This window comes from Eptesicus fuscus, chromosome 1 (genome assembly GCF_027574615.1).
Source record: "Eptesicus fuscus isolate TK198812 chromosome 1, DD_ASM_mEF_20220401, whole genome shotgun sequence".
NCBI classification, from domain to species: domain Eukaryota; kingdom Metazoa; phylum Chordata; class Mammalia; order Chiroptera; family Vespertilionidae; genus Eptesicus; species Eptesicus fuscus.
Window position 1 is genome coordinate 14,558,415 of NC_072473.1, and position 15,728 is coordinate 14,574,142.

The window sequence follows — 15,728 nt, forward strand, 5'->3', positions numbered from 1 at the left end:
CAGAAAGGGAAGAAAAGAGATAATTAAGGTGAAGAGAAGAGAGAAACAAGGGAATAGGAAACTAAAATGTTTACAATATCATTAAATAAGATATCTATTTGCCCTAGCTGGTTTGGCTCAGTGGATAGAGCATCGGCTTGCAGACCAAAGGGTCCCGGGTTCGATTCAGGTCAAGGGCATGTACCTCGGTCCCAGGCTCCTCCCCGGCCCAGGCCCTGGTTGGGGCTCGTGCAGGAGGCAACCAATCGATGTGCTTCTCTCACATTGATATTTCTCTCTGTCTTTCCCTCTCTCTCTCCCATTCTCTCTAAAAATCAATGGGAAAATGTCCTCGGGTGAGGATTAAAAAAATAATAAAATAAGATAGCTTTTTAAGCTTCACTTATGAAGTATTTATTATTGCCAGAAAAGTTTAGCCTGCAAAAAAAATATAGGGAATAGAGGAATAAGTTAAATGGCACCAGGTAAATCCAGAATGTGGACCATTCTACAAGACAAATGGCTTGGCCTCTTTAAAGTCAAGTTCGTGATGATAAAAAGGGACAGAGGGTTAACTATTATTCTAGATTAGGGGGCGGGGGAATAAAGAGTCCTAACCACCAAATGCAATATGCAATCCTTTATTGGATTTTGGTTTGTTTTTGTTTTTTAAATATGTTTTTATTGATTTTTTTTTTAAAGCGAGGAAGGGAGAGGAATAGAGAGATAGAAACACTGATGAAAGAGAAACATCATTGATCAGCTGCCTCCTGCACGCCTCCTACTGAGGATGGAGCCCAAAACCCAGGCATGTGCCTGGCCAGGAATTGAACTGGTGAACTCTTGGTTGTGGGTAAATGCTCAACCACTGAGCCACACTGGCTGGGCTGGATCTTGATGCTTTTTAAAAAGCTAGACTTATGTGTAAACCCGGGCATTCTGGGAAAGTAATTTTAGGAGAGGGGGAAAGCTACAAAAGACATTTGAGGAACAGTGAGGAATTATGAATATAAATGTATAATATACTACTAGGGAATCATTGTCAATTTCATTATGTTACAGACTGTCTTGCTTGTGGAAGATATATGACTACTGATTTTGTTACATAGGAGAATATATTTATTTATTGGAGATGTATGCTGAAGTGTTGTGATACCTATAATTAACTTAGAAACAGTTTAGCCAATATGTATATATTGGCAAATCTGGGAAAATGTTAATAGTATCCAATCCAGATGATGGGGACATAGGTATTCTTTTTCCTAGTTCTTAGTAAGTTGAAATTTTCCTATAAAGAAGTCATTGGATGACTTTTATACCAACAATGGGTTATGTTTTTTATTGGCTTGAGAGAGGAAAGGGGGAGGGAGGAGAGAGAGAGAGAGAGACATTGATTTGTTGTTCCACTTATTTATGCATTCACTACTTGATTCTCGTATATGCCCTGACTGGAAATCAAACCCGCAACCTTGGCATATCAGGATGATGCTCTAACCAACTGAGCTACCCAGCCAGGGCACCAACAATAGATTATTGTATGCCTAGTGACCACTTAAACTTTTTATCTCATTTTAGCCTCAAAATTCTGTGCACCAAGAGGAACATTATCCTATTTTATATCAGGAAAATACTGAAAGAGAAAGACTGTGTAAGAACCTGGTTAACTGTGAACTAGCAAGATACAACAAAGGAGTCGGGCTGCATGAAATAGAAAAACCAGGAAACTTGGGTTCAAATCCCAAACCCTGATAATTGTTGAATCTCTTGAAGTTTCTGTTTCATCATACATAAAAAGGGATAGGAACATATGCCATAAGCCTTTCACAACTCTTGCTGAGAACCAGTGAAGTAATATACCTGAATGCACTTTGAAAAATATGGAGTACATGTAAATCACATTATTTTATGACAACAATGCATCAACTGATGAATATGTTGGAATGCTGATCTTCTCCCTCAAGTAAAAAAAAGCACCTTTCAATCTATTTCCATACACAGCTCCTCCCTCCCCCACCCTACAATGAGACCATCAACTGATCCTAATAACAGCCTAGCATACCACTCCAGGAATGAAAGAATGATATACAAGAGAGCGTACCTCCAGTTGGTAGATACTCCTACTATCTCCCGCAGCTTATTTCGAACTGAAAGAAAAATAAAGAGGTCATCCCTTGAAACAAAGAAATATGAGAACGATGGCAACAAGCGCAAGAACTATGAAAAGCGATTCATGCACTCAAAAGCTTTAAAGATCCATGAATTTTCATTTAATGCCACAAAAATAGCTCAGAGAAGGGTTTAGGTCTCTGCTTCCTGAAAACGTGAAACAATTATTGTCTCCTAGGCGCAGAAAAGAATACCCTTGTGCCAATCACAGGGTTTATATAAGCAAACCAAAAAAAAGGATAATTCCAATTATTCATTGGATGGGGCAATATCAGTGTTAGTGGGAGCGCCTTTTTGATGGAGATACTATGAACAGAATCCCCATCTATCTTATAGGCAGTAAATCAAATTAGTTCAGGCACTAACAATAATATCTAAATCTGAGTATCATTCTAATTGATTTCTCATATATTTACACTATGCTAATTGTTAAAAAAGCTTAAGCCAGAAAAAATCAAGCAAAAATGTAAATCAAGGAAAGGCAAAGAATGCGGTTTAATTTTAGTTAATGCCCACTGCCCCAAAGTAGAAGAATTAGTATAAAAAAATAATCACTTGGTTGATACTAATTACCACACACACCATTATTCACGTGTATAGGTGAAGATGCTATATGGATAAAGGGAAAATAAATTAGATAAGCAGTAGCGATTCAAAACTAAAAAATAAATCTTTAGGATATCAAATAATGTGTTGAGTTCATGTTTTTTTTTCCTAGCATTTAACAATATATATTCCAGTTACAGGAAATTAATGGTCCTTGTCCTTCAATAACTAACTGAGCAAAACCAAATATGGTTAGATTAACATGGGAAAATGGTTGACTTTTTGTCAATTATATAAATCCCATAAATTTGGTGCAAACTCTAATTACAAATAAATCATAGAAAACTAAAAAATACAATTAGTAAATTAGTCTTATTTCCGATTTTTTTTCTCCTGAGTTCCTTAAATAAATGAACAGAAAGTACCTGGAACAGCATACAGACTACTGATGCTCGCTAACGTAAAACGATTATTACTGGTTTAGTCAGTGTAAGAAGCAAGGCCAGTGCTGAGGGCCAAGAAGGAAAGTAGAATTTTAAATTATATTTATACATATATATTTATGTGGACCTTTTAAAGAATCCACAATTTTAATTATAATGAGTACTCCTAAGTTGATAAAGACATCCATAATTAGCATATCAGATTAATAATTGAAATTAATTTCAATTAAACATGGATTAAACAGGGTCCCTCTAAAAACTATGTACTAGGAGTGTTTAGTTGGTACAACTAAAGTATCCATCTCTTACTTATGTATCAGATTTCTTTTTTCCGTGTCTTCCTCTTCAGTACCTACACATGGGAAGTGGAAATCATTTAACTAAAAGAACTCAGTCCCCAAGGTTCTGAATGTGATGTGATCTCTGCCCACAGCTGTCCTGGTCATTTTATAAATAAGAAGTTTATGAAATATCTACCTGCAGTATGCCTCATTTGCCCTGAATTCTCTATCTAGATGCCTCCCAAATAAAACAGGGTTTTTAACCACTTGAGTCTAAAAAGTAAACACCCAGACTTGCCTTCATGAATGTGGAAGACTCTCTGTTTTTCAGGATTCTGGAACCCTTGAGTCAGTCCTCTGCCAGGAGTAAGCAGCCCCCTGCTCAAGGTAGAAAACCTACAAAAAAAAAAACAAGAATAAACACACTTAAAGTGGGTTCCATGGCTTCTCCCCTGGCAACCCCAAAGACCTGCGCCTCTTCCCAGAGCACTGGGCTGTCCCACATCCTTAGCATAATCATGCACCAAATAACATTTTGGTAACAACAGACCACATATGTGACATGATATACCATATAGCCTAAGAGTGTAGTAAGCTATACCATCTAGGTTTGTGTTGTGTAAGTTCACTCTATAATGTTCACACGACATAATCACCTAACAAAGCATTTCTCAGAACTATCCCTGTCATTAAGCAATGCATGACTGTACTGTATATTGTCTTCTAGGAGTCTATACTTATTTCTCCAGTGTATGCACATTTGCATATGAGGCTACTCCATAAATCATCTCTCTAACCAGAGTAAACATTTCTTTTTTTATTTTTCAATTACAGTTTATATTCAATATTATTTTGTATTCATTTCAGGTGTACAGCATAGTGGTTAGACAATCATATATTTTACAAAGTATTCCCCCTGGTATTTTCAGTACCCACCATACAAAGTTATTATAATAATATTGACTATATTTGTTTTGCTATGTTTTACATCCTGTGACTATTTTGTAACTACAAATTTGTACTTCTCAGTCCCTTCACCCTAATCACCCAGTCCCCCAAACCCCTCTCCTCTGGCATCCATTAGTCTCAGAGTAAACATTTTTTCTTGTTTCTTTTTAAAAAATACTTTTATTGGCCCTAGCCGGTTTGGCTCAGTGGATAGAGCATCAGCCTGCAGACCAAAGGGTCCCGGGTTCGATTCTGGTCAAGGGCACATACCTTGGTTGCAGGCTCCTCCCCACCATCAACCAATCGATGTGTTTCTCTCACATCAATGTTTCTCTCTTTCCTTCTCTCTTCCACTCTCCCTAAAAACTCAATGGAAAAATATCCTTGGATGAGGATTAAAAAAATATTTTTATTGATTTTTTACAGAGAGAGGAAGGGAGAGGGAGAGAAAGCAAAACATGGATCAGCTGCCTCTTCCACGCCCCCTACTGGGGATTGAGCCCACAACCCAGGCATGTGCCCTAACCAGGAATTGAACTGGCAACCTTTCCGTGCACAGGACAGCACTCAACCAACTGAGCCACACTGGCCAGAGCTCAGAGTAAATATTTCTTGAGCACAGAGACCAATTAGGTATCTAGTTACAAAACACATAAAAGATATCAACCAGGTTTAATGGATTTATTCTTGCTCTTTCTATTTTATTAGCTTCAGAAGCACAGAATTGATTTGGTAAATGAATAAATAATTATGAACATATATTTTTTTTCATTATCACACCATATTTCCTCAACAGATAAGCTAAACCCAACTATAAGTTTATCAACTTTGAAAAGAGAATTAACCCTTTCCAGATTCAAAGACAGTATTTATTGCACTTAGGCAGAATTTTCTAATCCCCAATGAAATAAAAATAAAAGCTAATTATTCAAATGTGCCTACCCTGTTCTCCCAAAATAAGTTATTTAAGTTGGTTTTTATTCACTATTGCTCTCAGTGTTGACTCCTAGCCATACACTGTCATATCACGAATAACACATATATATCAGGGATTGACAAACTTAACTGTTGAGAGCACAGGTAAAGAAGACAAGATATTGAAGAGGTCATGATCCCTAAATACTGTTACTCACTCTAGCTCCAGTTACTAGTAAATTCTTACTACCTAGTACCAGAACAAGTGATGACTCCCCCGCAACATAAAATATATTTTTAATTTTCTTTAGAGCCCAACTTCACTATAGATTCCTCTCCAGAATTATAGACAGCATTCAGGAAAAGTCTCTCAGTAAAAACATTTGGTAAGACCTACATGTAATTCCTTAGCCATACAGTCATCACACTAGCTGTGATACAATCTCTGCTGGTCCACTAACAGCAGAACACTTGCTGGAGTGTTTGGGGTTTGTGTTTTGTGTTTATTCTTTTTTAAAAATATATTTTTATTGATTTCAGAGAGGAAGGGAGAGGGAGAGAGATATAGAAACATTAACGATGAGAGAGAATCATCGATCAGCTGCCTCCTGTACGCCCCACACTGGGTATTGAGCCTGCAACCGGGCATGTGCCCTGACCAGGAATCGAACCCGTGACCTCCTGGTTCATAGGTTGACACAACCACTGAGCTATGCCAGCCGGGCCTTGTGTTTATTCTTTAATCAAATAAGTAATAAGTCTCTCTACCTTATATATATTGGCTTTATTTTTTTCACAATAAACCTTCCACTTCTATACTTTTATACGTATATTAATATTTCAGTCTTCGAAGTCTTGACCTTCTAATTTGCATTTTCTTAGAACATGACCTGCATTTTTTTGTTCTCACTATTTCACTTTACGTATTTTCTGTAGGTTCAAATCCCTTGTTGAAGGAAACAGTCCTTCGTTCTGCCTTCTCAGACACTAGCATTCTGCAACTGAACGTATTGGGTTTTTAAAAGCTCACTGGAGAAAGATAATATTGTAACAGTGGGCAACTGTAACTCACCCCACCATTGTTCTGACATTGTTTCTGTAAATGCTGACTCAGACTAATATGTAGCTTATAGGTAAACAGCATCTACACGAATAAAAGAGAAATATGCAAATTGACCATACCTCCATGCCGCTCACCAGCCAACCAGGAGTATGCACATTAACCCAACAAAGATGGCAGGTTAATTTGCATACGCAGGCGCGGAGCGAAGACTGAAGGCTCTGGCCCAAGCGAAGACTGAAGACTGAAGAGGCTTGGCTTCTCTGCTGCGGCTGGAGCGGAGAAGCCAAGCCTCGCTGTGGCCGGAGCAGAGAAGCCTAGTCTCGAGGCTTGGCTTCTCCACTGCAGCCGGAGCGAAGGCCTGGGTCCCGGGTGCCAGAGGAAAACCAGTGCCGGCAGCTAGGGGAAGGAAGGCCTATTGCATGAATCGTCGTGCAACGGGCCTCTAGTGTTTGTATACGAATCCTAGGAACTTCAGAAGATAGAGACTCTGACCTTCAGTTATCCCAGCTCTAGAATTGCTGACCTTCAACAGTAAAACCAGGATGATGTAAAACCAGGATGATGAAAACTGGGATGGCACATAGCAGACCATCACTTGAACAGAATGAACTGTGTTCGCCTGCATGTAGAGAACTTTTCAACCTCCTCCCCTTGATCTCTTTGTTCTGCTTTCCCTCTCCCTCCTTATAAAAACCTCTGCCTGCACTGAGGTGTGAAGATGGGCTTAGGACAAAAGTGGCCAACACCGCCCCTAACCGGTTTGGCTCAGCAGATAGAGCGTCGGCCTGCGGACTGAAGGGTCCCAGGTTCAATTCCAGTCAAGGGCATGTACCCTGGTTGCAGGCACATCCCCAGCAGGGGGTGTGCAGGAGGCAGCTGATCAATGTTTCTAACTCTCTATCTCTCTCCCTTCCTCTCCGTAAAAAATCAATAAAAATATATATTTTTTTAAAAGTGGCCGATACCTGAATAAACCTCTTTCCTTTTTCACCAGCATCTGTCTCATGAGTATGGCTTTCGTGGTGACAGGCAGCCGAACCTTGATTTCGGTTACAATATTTCTCATTGCTACTATTAGCTGAAAGCAAAAAATCATGCCCTCAAAATATTAACTAGCAGTTATAATAGATGCAATAAATGCTCCCAATATAAGAAATAAGACCTGACTCTGAGTAGCTAAATATATTGAACTAGAGGCCCGATGCACGAAGATTCGTACAAGAATGGGCCTTCCTTATCCTGGCTGTCGGCACTGCCTTTGCTCCAGCTGGAGCTGCCTTTCTGCCTTCCCATGCTACCCAGAGGCCTGGAGCAGCTGGGGCGGTGCAAAACGCCTGCATCGTCACCATGGCGACAATGCAAGCGTCCCGCCCCACCCCCGGCCGCTTGGCGCCTACGTATGCAAATTAACCCACCATCTTTGTTGGGTTAATTTGCATACTCACTCCTAATTGGCTGGTGGCCGTCATGAAGGTACAGTCAATTTGCATCTTACTCTTTTATTAGTGTAGATTAGTATAGATATGCATCACAAACTAATGGGAGGTATATAACCATCTCATAAACTGGGTGAATATACATATACATAAGCATTTTTGTTTTGTTACCCCAACAGACAGCATTTTCTGAAGAGTGATGAAAACCATCCTATGCTGCCTGAGGGAGAGGCAGTACAGTACAGAGGTTAAGAGGCTGAACATGCTGTTTGTTAGCAGAGTGACCTTGGGCAACTTATCTGACCTCTCTGAGCTTCAGTTTCCTCATCTGTAAAATTGGGATAATAATAGTACTTATCCCATAGGATTGTCATAAAGATAAAGAAGTTATTATGTTAAACCCTTAGAAGTATGCCTGATACACTGGCAAAGTCCTCAAAAAAACACACACACAAAAAAAACACCTACATCAGCTATTATTATTGCAGAAAGTCATACTTCTCCAAAGTCTCCCGTAAAAGTAAAAAAGGACTAGAAATTTAGAAAGCATAAGCTAGGCACTATGAGGGGCCATGTCTGAATCGAGAACCAAATGGAGTTGATGGATATAGAGAAACACTTGAGACAAATTATTTGGAAAACTGCGGTCCTGCAGCCCTGTTCTTTGTATATTGCCTTAACAAATTTGGAGATAATATCCTTGTAACAGAACAAAGGCATAACTTGAATACTTTAAAAAATTGTTGACTATATCACAAGGAACAACAACAGCCTGTAATTATTGGAATCGAGAGTCTAGGTCAGTGGTCGGCAAACACATTAGCCACAGTTTGCCGACCACTGGACTATACTAATCAAAAAATGGTATAACAAATTTCTATTGCTCTTAAACATTCAGCTTATAACTTCCAATTTAGTATTCTATCTACTGATAATCTGATGAAAATGGATATATAAAAACAGTATATACTATTTCAGAAGGTTCACAGACCACCCCCTTTTGACACCCTCATAGGCCCTTATATTTAAAAATTCTAATTCAGATCAACCTCCTGAAAAACTTTTGGTTCAAAGAATTAGATGACTTTTCCCAGAGCCAGTCAACTAGAGAGAGCCCAGTTCTTCTGATCCCTCTTCCATACGCACATATGCACACACACAGGCACATATGCAGTTGCTCTTTTCACAATCTCCGCTACTTCCCTTTATATATGCAGCAGAGAGGAAAAGGGAGAGGGAGAATGATTTAGTCATTACCCAACGCCCAGGCACCCCACGGTAACTGGCTTATTCCCTGAAACGACGTCGGGCGTTTTAGAGCCAAACCCCTAAGCCTTTAGAAGAAACTGTCAAAAGGCTTTGGGGAAACTCAGGCCCTAGTGCTCCCTGATTGAATCTTTCCAACGAAAGGAGCCCAAGCTCTCCACGGCTTGCTTAAGGAGTCACAGAAGTGGCTTGGCTCTGTTCTGGATCCCAAGCTTAAGGTGGGTGTCTGGGAAGAATTTTCAGTACAATAACAGGCAACGCCATTCTTGCCCGCCACTCTGAAGGAATGCTTCAATTGAGAAATAAACCAATTCAGGTGGCTCTTTTGTGAGTGGGAGGAAAAGAAGCTACAAAGATTGCCCACCAGTCAAATAACCTAATCATCTCGGACAGTCCATCTTCATTGATGAACTCTTTCTCTTAGGCACTAAGGAGTACCTTCTTAGGATTCAATAGGACTCACGGGAAAGGAATGCAAATTTATGTGTGTTCATTGCAAAGAAAGCGGACTTCCAAATTGGGGGGGAGAGATCAAGAAAGGCTTCCTGGAAGAAGGCACAAAGCAAGACTGTGGAGTTTGTAGAGGGCCTTTCCCATGATGTCCAACTGTGATCCTTTTTTTTAAATCTTTATTGTTGAAAGTATTACATATGTCCCCCTTTCCCCACCCCCGTGGTCCTTCTTTGAACCTGACTTTAAACCTGTCTTCAAATAGTATAAAAAAGGGTGCTTTTTAAGTGGTATAAACAAGAGACACACACACAGAGAACTTTTCTCAAGTGATAGCAAGGTTCACAGAGACCCCCTGAGAGAGAACCAGGACCTCCAAGAGAATTGCGGGGGAATCACTGTCAGAGGCACTGTGGGCCACACCACAGGGGCCGGGCGGGGCAACTGTGGCTGGATGATTCCAGAAGCTAGAACGGTGAAGGGCCCCCGGGGACCCAGACAGGCAAAAAGAACTTGAACAGCTGGAAGGCTCCAGTGAAGGGGTTTGGGAGAGAGCCAGACACCCTGAAATCTAAAGCCTTAGGCCTCAACTGGGTAAGCTGGGATAATGACACTTACAAAATAGCATCTTCTTTGTCCAAGTGATCCAATCAAACTCCCCCCTTGCCTTGCTGCTCATTAAAGGTAAAGACGCAATCAGCACCAGGGGTCCTCGTCATACAGTCCTGAGAGCCCAGTAAGTACCCTACATTACAACACACTTAAGTCTGAGTCCAAGTAGGCCAAGCCCTTAACCCTAAAAATGTTCTCCAAAGGAGGGCAAAGGGCCGAAAAGGTGATAGGGGACTCCAAATACCAGCTTTCTGATAAGGGGCTATCCCCCTCCAAACCACACCCTGGATGAGCAAACGCAAAGGAATTTCAGGGAACACCCAACTTCCTCCCTTCAAGTGCCGCTTCGCTATTAATATCACACTCAAAGCCACAAGACGCTAAGGTGGGGCGCGGTGCCGCACCCCAGGCCGGCGGCGCACCCGGTCCCGGCGTGGTCCCGGCAGGCGGGCGCCCTTTTCCTTCCAGCCTCACTTTCCGCCCAAATGCCAACGCATTAGTGCCGCCCGCCGCCAACCCGGTGCTTCCGCCCGGGCCCGCTAGCAGCGCCGCGGGCAGGCGTGGGCGCCCCCCAACTGAAGCCACGTCAGGTCCCCCAGCCACCTACCGCAGCGCCACAGGCCTCATCGCGCTCGGCCGCTGTGCACGTGACCAGAGACCCGGGCCCGGCGGAGGGAAGCAGAAGCGAGGACAAGTGCGAGAGCAAGTGCGACAGCGAGCGCCACGGAGCCCAGAACTCGCTTCCCAGGCCGACCGCACCCCGCTAGCCCGGCCGCCGGGGGCGGGCCCCTCCGCCCACGCGGCCTGGGGGCGGGGCCTCGCTGCCCGGGGGCGGGGCCTCGTTGCCAGGGGCGGGCCCTCGTTGCCAGGGGCGGGGCCACGCTAGGCCTGCAGCTCAGCTCATTGGCGGGAAACTGGCGTCCGTCTCCGTGGAGCTCCCCACTCAATCAGCCTCGGGCCCGGCTTACCCCCGCCATTGCGGATTAAATGCACCGCGGAGCGTGGCCGGGGTGTGAGGTGGGGGCGAAGTGCTGCCAGGTCCTTAGGGAATGTCCCCCTTATCCCTCTTCGCTGAAAGCCGCGCGACTTTGACGGCCACGCCTCGGCTCCCCATCCATCTTGTTCTTAGCTGTGCGTTGTCATCTTTCAGGCATTTTTCCAAACTACTGCAGCCTGGGCCCCACCCGCTGGAGACTTGATTTAGTTAAGTCAGGGGTGTGGCCTTAGTCTTAAGGATGTGTCTAATGGAGCCCCAGGTGATGCTAAAGTAAGCAAAGGTTGAGAACCACTGCCCTGAAGGGGGAAAAAATCCGTTCCTCTTCTAATCTCGGCCTGCCCCCTAGTGTTGACAAGTTAGAGATCTAGGCCGGGCTAGAGAAATTCAAGGTCACGCCCTTATGATTTTACCCTAGGTCACAGCGATGGGCAACCTTTTGAGCTTGGTGTGTCAAACTTCGCCAAAAAACTGAGCATAACTCGGGTAGTGTGTCACTTTGAGGAAAAAACATTATTTCGCGATATTTATACTTTAAATAACGTAAATGTATAATTGTTATATATAATTGTATTTAATAAACCTCAGCGGCCGCGTGTCATCAGAAATGGCTACACGTGTCAGTGCTGACACACGTGTCATAGGTTCGCCATCACTGCCCTAGGACCTTATTCTGCATTTCATTCAACGAATTCTTACTGGGCTGTTTGCAATGCGCCAGAGCATCGTCGCAGATGCTGGGGATGCAACAAAACTGATTTTTAAAAATTCCTGCCTTTTGGAGGCTTCCCTAGCAGGAAAGGAAAACAACTCAGCAAGCAAGTTAGCAAATAACATTTCAAACGTAGGAAAGCGGTCTAAAGAGGAAATAAGGTAATGAGGGTGTCTTTCAAGAAGATGGTAATTTCCTAGAAGGCAGGGTTCATGTTGTGTGTTTCTTCTGATACCCCATGCTTACCAAAAATGTGCCAATTTTAATTAAACTGGCTTTTTATTCTCTTAATATGTCTTTATTGATTTCAGAGAGGGGGAGGAAGAGAGACTTAGAAACATCAATCAACTGCCTACTGGGGATCCAGCTGATAACCAGAGCATGTGCCCTGACTTGGGATTGAACTGGGGATCTCCTGGTGCATGGGATGACACTTAACCAACTGAGCCACGCCAGCCTGAGTAAGCAGGCTTTTTATTTAAAAAAATAATTTTAGCCTTAGCCGGGTTGCTCAGTGGTTAGTGTAGGCCTGTGGACTGAATGGTTTCGAGTTCAATTCTGGTCAAGGACACGTACCTCGGTTGCTAAAAATCAATGGAGCCCTGACTGGTTTGGCTCAGTGGATAGAGCATCGGCCTGCAGACTGAAGGGCCCCGGGTTCGATTCCAGTCAAGGGCATGTACCTTGGTTGCGGGCACATCCCCAATAGGGGGTGTGCAGGAGGCAGCTGATCAATGTTTCTCTCTCATCGATGTTTCTAACTCTCTATCCCTCTCCCTTCCTCTCTGTAAAAAATCAATAAAATATATTTTTAAAAAAATAAAAATAAAAATCAATGGAAAAAGATATCCTCGGGTGTGGATTAACATAAAAATAATTTCATAATTACAAATGGGACATGGTCTTTGGCTTTCTCTTTTGTCTTCACCCATTTTCCCCTTTGATCAGTCTGGCATCCAGAAGACTCTCCTTTTGGCCTGCAGGGATGTCTTCTTTATTTTGGTCCAGATTGTCTGCACCTGTTCAGTGATGGTTTTGTTTTGCTTTGTGTCAGCGATACTTCTTTATACTTTGCCACACCTAACAGTGCAATAAATATTTTATTGAATTATGCTCTTCGGGTTTTTTTGTTTTTAAATTTGAACTTTTAGGTTGAGGTGACGGGAAGTTCAGGGAGAAAAATTAAGTTCAAGAGAATTTCCCAGGTTACACAGATGGCATAACAATGGGTATGGAAAGCTTATAATTTGTGTGCAATCAGGTCACCTTCCAGCCAGACGTATTCTCACTGGTGTGTAAACAGAATCAATTTGGACTGGAATAGCTGGAAGCCACTCCTTTGTGCACTGGCTTCATTCTCTTTTCTTCTGTATAATGGCTTTCTCCGTGTGACAAAGGAGCTCCATCTTACAACCACAGTCACGGGCATAGATATTGACCCCCAAATCTGCATCCTAAGTACGAAAAGTCCTGAGAAGAGATTCATTGGCCCAAAAGGTCTACGTTTGAAATGTTATTTGCTAACCCGCTTGCTGACTTGTTTTCCTTTCCTGCTAGGGAAGCCCCCAAAAGGCAGGAATTTTTTTTCTCAGTTTTGTTGCATCCCCAGCATCTGCAACGATGCTCTGGAGCATTGCAACCACCACCCCCCCCCCCCGGACTGGTTGCCTGTGGCAGCAGGGAAAGGTCTTATGATTGGCCCATTTGACTTCTCAGAAACCCCCCTCAACCCAGACCCATTGCCAGGTCAGAATCTACTAACATGGCTATTTCCATAAGTAGCCACTGTGACGGGGATATTAAGCACTTTTAGGAAAAAGAGTACCAAGCGCCCAGCTTGTGAGTACCAAGGCGTGGCTCAGTGGTTGAGCGTCAACCTATGAACCAAGAGGTCACAGTTTGATTCCTGGTCAGGGCACATGCCCGAGTTGTGGGCTCGATCCTCAGTGTGGGGCATGCAGGAGGCAGCGGATCAATGATTCTCTCTCATCATTGATGTTTCTCTCTCACCCTCTCCCTTCCTCTCTGAAATATATAAAATATGTATTTTTTTTTTAAAAAAAGAGTACCAAGCAGCCAATCTTATAGATGTCCACTGCATGTGTTATTTAAAGAGGGGGAAATGATCTTATCGCTTAGCTCACATACCTCAGTCCTAAGCTCAGAGAACCCCAGCTAAAACCTAGCCACCCAGCATTCATCCATGTGTCTACAGTTATCTCAACTGGCAGCATGCATTAATTCTTAAAACAGCTTAGCAACCCTGATTTCTGTGTGTGTGTCTGTGTGTGTATGTGTGTGTATAAAGCACATATGCTATACCAAATTTTAGATAGCAGGGATTAGAAGACAAAGTGGTCACAAAATCAGACCAGGAAACATGCAACAATTGTCTAGTGGTGAGAATCACTGTAACAGATTCTTCGCCCCACCTTTATTGTTTCCTATTATGTTCCAACTAGAGGCCCGGTGCACGGATTTGCACACCGGTAGGCTCCCTTGACATGGCCTGCGGGGATCAGGCTGAAACTGGCAGTCCAACGCTGCCTGCTGCTCCTGTCATCCCAGCCCCCCTGCACCTGCCACTGCAGCTCCGCTGCTCGGTAGGCTCGCTGCCGCTCGTCTGGCACCCGTTGGTCAGCTGAGCGGCGCTCCTGCTGTGATAGCTCAGTGACCACCAGGGGGCAGCTCCTGCATTGAGCGTCTATCCCCTGGTGGTCAGTGCACATCATAGTGACCGAACAGTTGCTTAGGCTTTTATATATATAGATAGTTCTATTATGATATGGTGCCAGGAAAACAGAGCTCGCATCAAATGTATCATTATCCTTTTGCACTCGGATGTCGAGTGTGACTCGACACGGTTAGCATTAGAATAAAGGAATCGAGAAAAAAGCAAGCGAGTGCAAAGGGTTAAAATAAAATAAAAGGCACCTAACAGATACATAAGATATTATCAATGTCATTATTACAAGTAGAAGAATCAAATCAAATAAAACCTAACAATATGTGTTGTCAGTTCCATTTAGAATTATGAAAAGTATCTAGTAACCATCTTACCTTGGGCTGCTGAATCATATATACTTTTGGATATCTAATCAGGTAGGAAATGTTCTTGGAAATGTCATTATCTTTCAAACAAACTTATTCATGCTATAATTACATAAGAATGAGAAACCACTGTTAAAACATTAGCTTGCCCTGGCCAGTGTGGCTCAGTTGGTTGAGTATGATTCCATGCACCGAGTTGTCACCAGTTCTTTTTTTTTAAATATATTTTATTAATTTTTTACAGAGAGGAAGGGAGAGGGATAGAGAGTTAGAAACATCGATGAGAGAGAAACATCGATCAGCTGCCTCCTGCACAACCCCACTGGGGTTGTGCCCACAACCAAGGTACATGCCCTTGACTGGAATCGAACCTGGGACCCTTCAGTCCGCAGGCCGATGCTCTATCCACTGAGCCAAACCGGTCAGGGCAAGCTGTCACCAGTTCTACCCTGGGTCAGGGCACCTGCCCTGGTTGCAGGCTTGATCCTTAGTAGGGGGAGTGCAGGAGGCAACCGATTGATTCTTCTCTCTCACACAACGATGTTTCTCTCTTCCTCTCCCTCTCCCTCTCTCTCTCACTTCCCCCCCTCTCTCCCTCAAATCAATAAAAATATATTTTTTAAATTACCTTATTTCCCAGATTATAGTGATTATACAAAAGGATATAGAATAAAGGTGGGAGAGGGAGGAGGAAACAATGGAAAGGTATTTTTCCCTCTCAATGTTAAAAAAAACTGGAAAGACCAGTGAACTATTACATAAATCCTTAGTATTTTATCCACTTGCTCTAACAGAAGTGAAACCCAAGCTAGGTGATTTGGAAATGGCAGTGATTTTTATCACTTTCCCTGCCTTTCCTAGGCTCC

General features: G+C 42.9%; 1 protein-coding gene across 3 annotated transcripts in view; it reads right to left on the reverse strand.

The window, feature by feature from the left end:
• The window catches only part of ACOT9 (acyl-CoA thioesterase 9), a 33,946-nt gene extending 23,053 nt beyond the window's left edge, over positions 1-10,893 (reverse strand). Inside the window, exons 1-4 of one of the 3 annotated variants that reach the window (XM_008161311.3) lie at positions 10,713-10,893; positions 3,714-3,811; positions 2,728-2,754; positions 2,078-2,123 (exon numbers count right to left, since the gene is read on the reverse strand). In XM_008161311.3, the coding sequence (XP_008159533.1) occupies positions 2,078-2,123; positions 2,728-2,754; positions 3,714-3,811; positions 10,713-10,732 (191 nt within the window). In that variant the 5' untranslated portion in view covers positions 10,733-10,893. Of the gene's footprint in view, positions 1-2,077; positions 2,124-2,700; positions 2,755-3,443; positions 3,492-3,713; positions 3,812-10,712 lie in introns of those variants that run through there. The other 2 variants (XM_054720755.1, XM_028138653.2) reach the window with 2 other exon arrangements.
• Between the last annotated feature and the right edge of the window lie 4,835 nt (positions 10,894-15,728).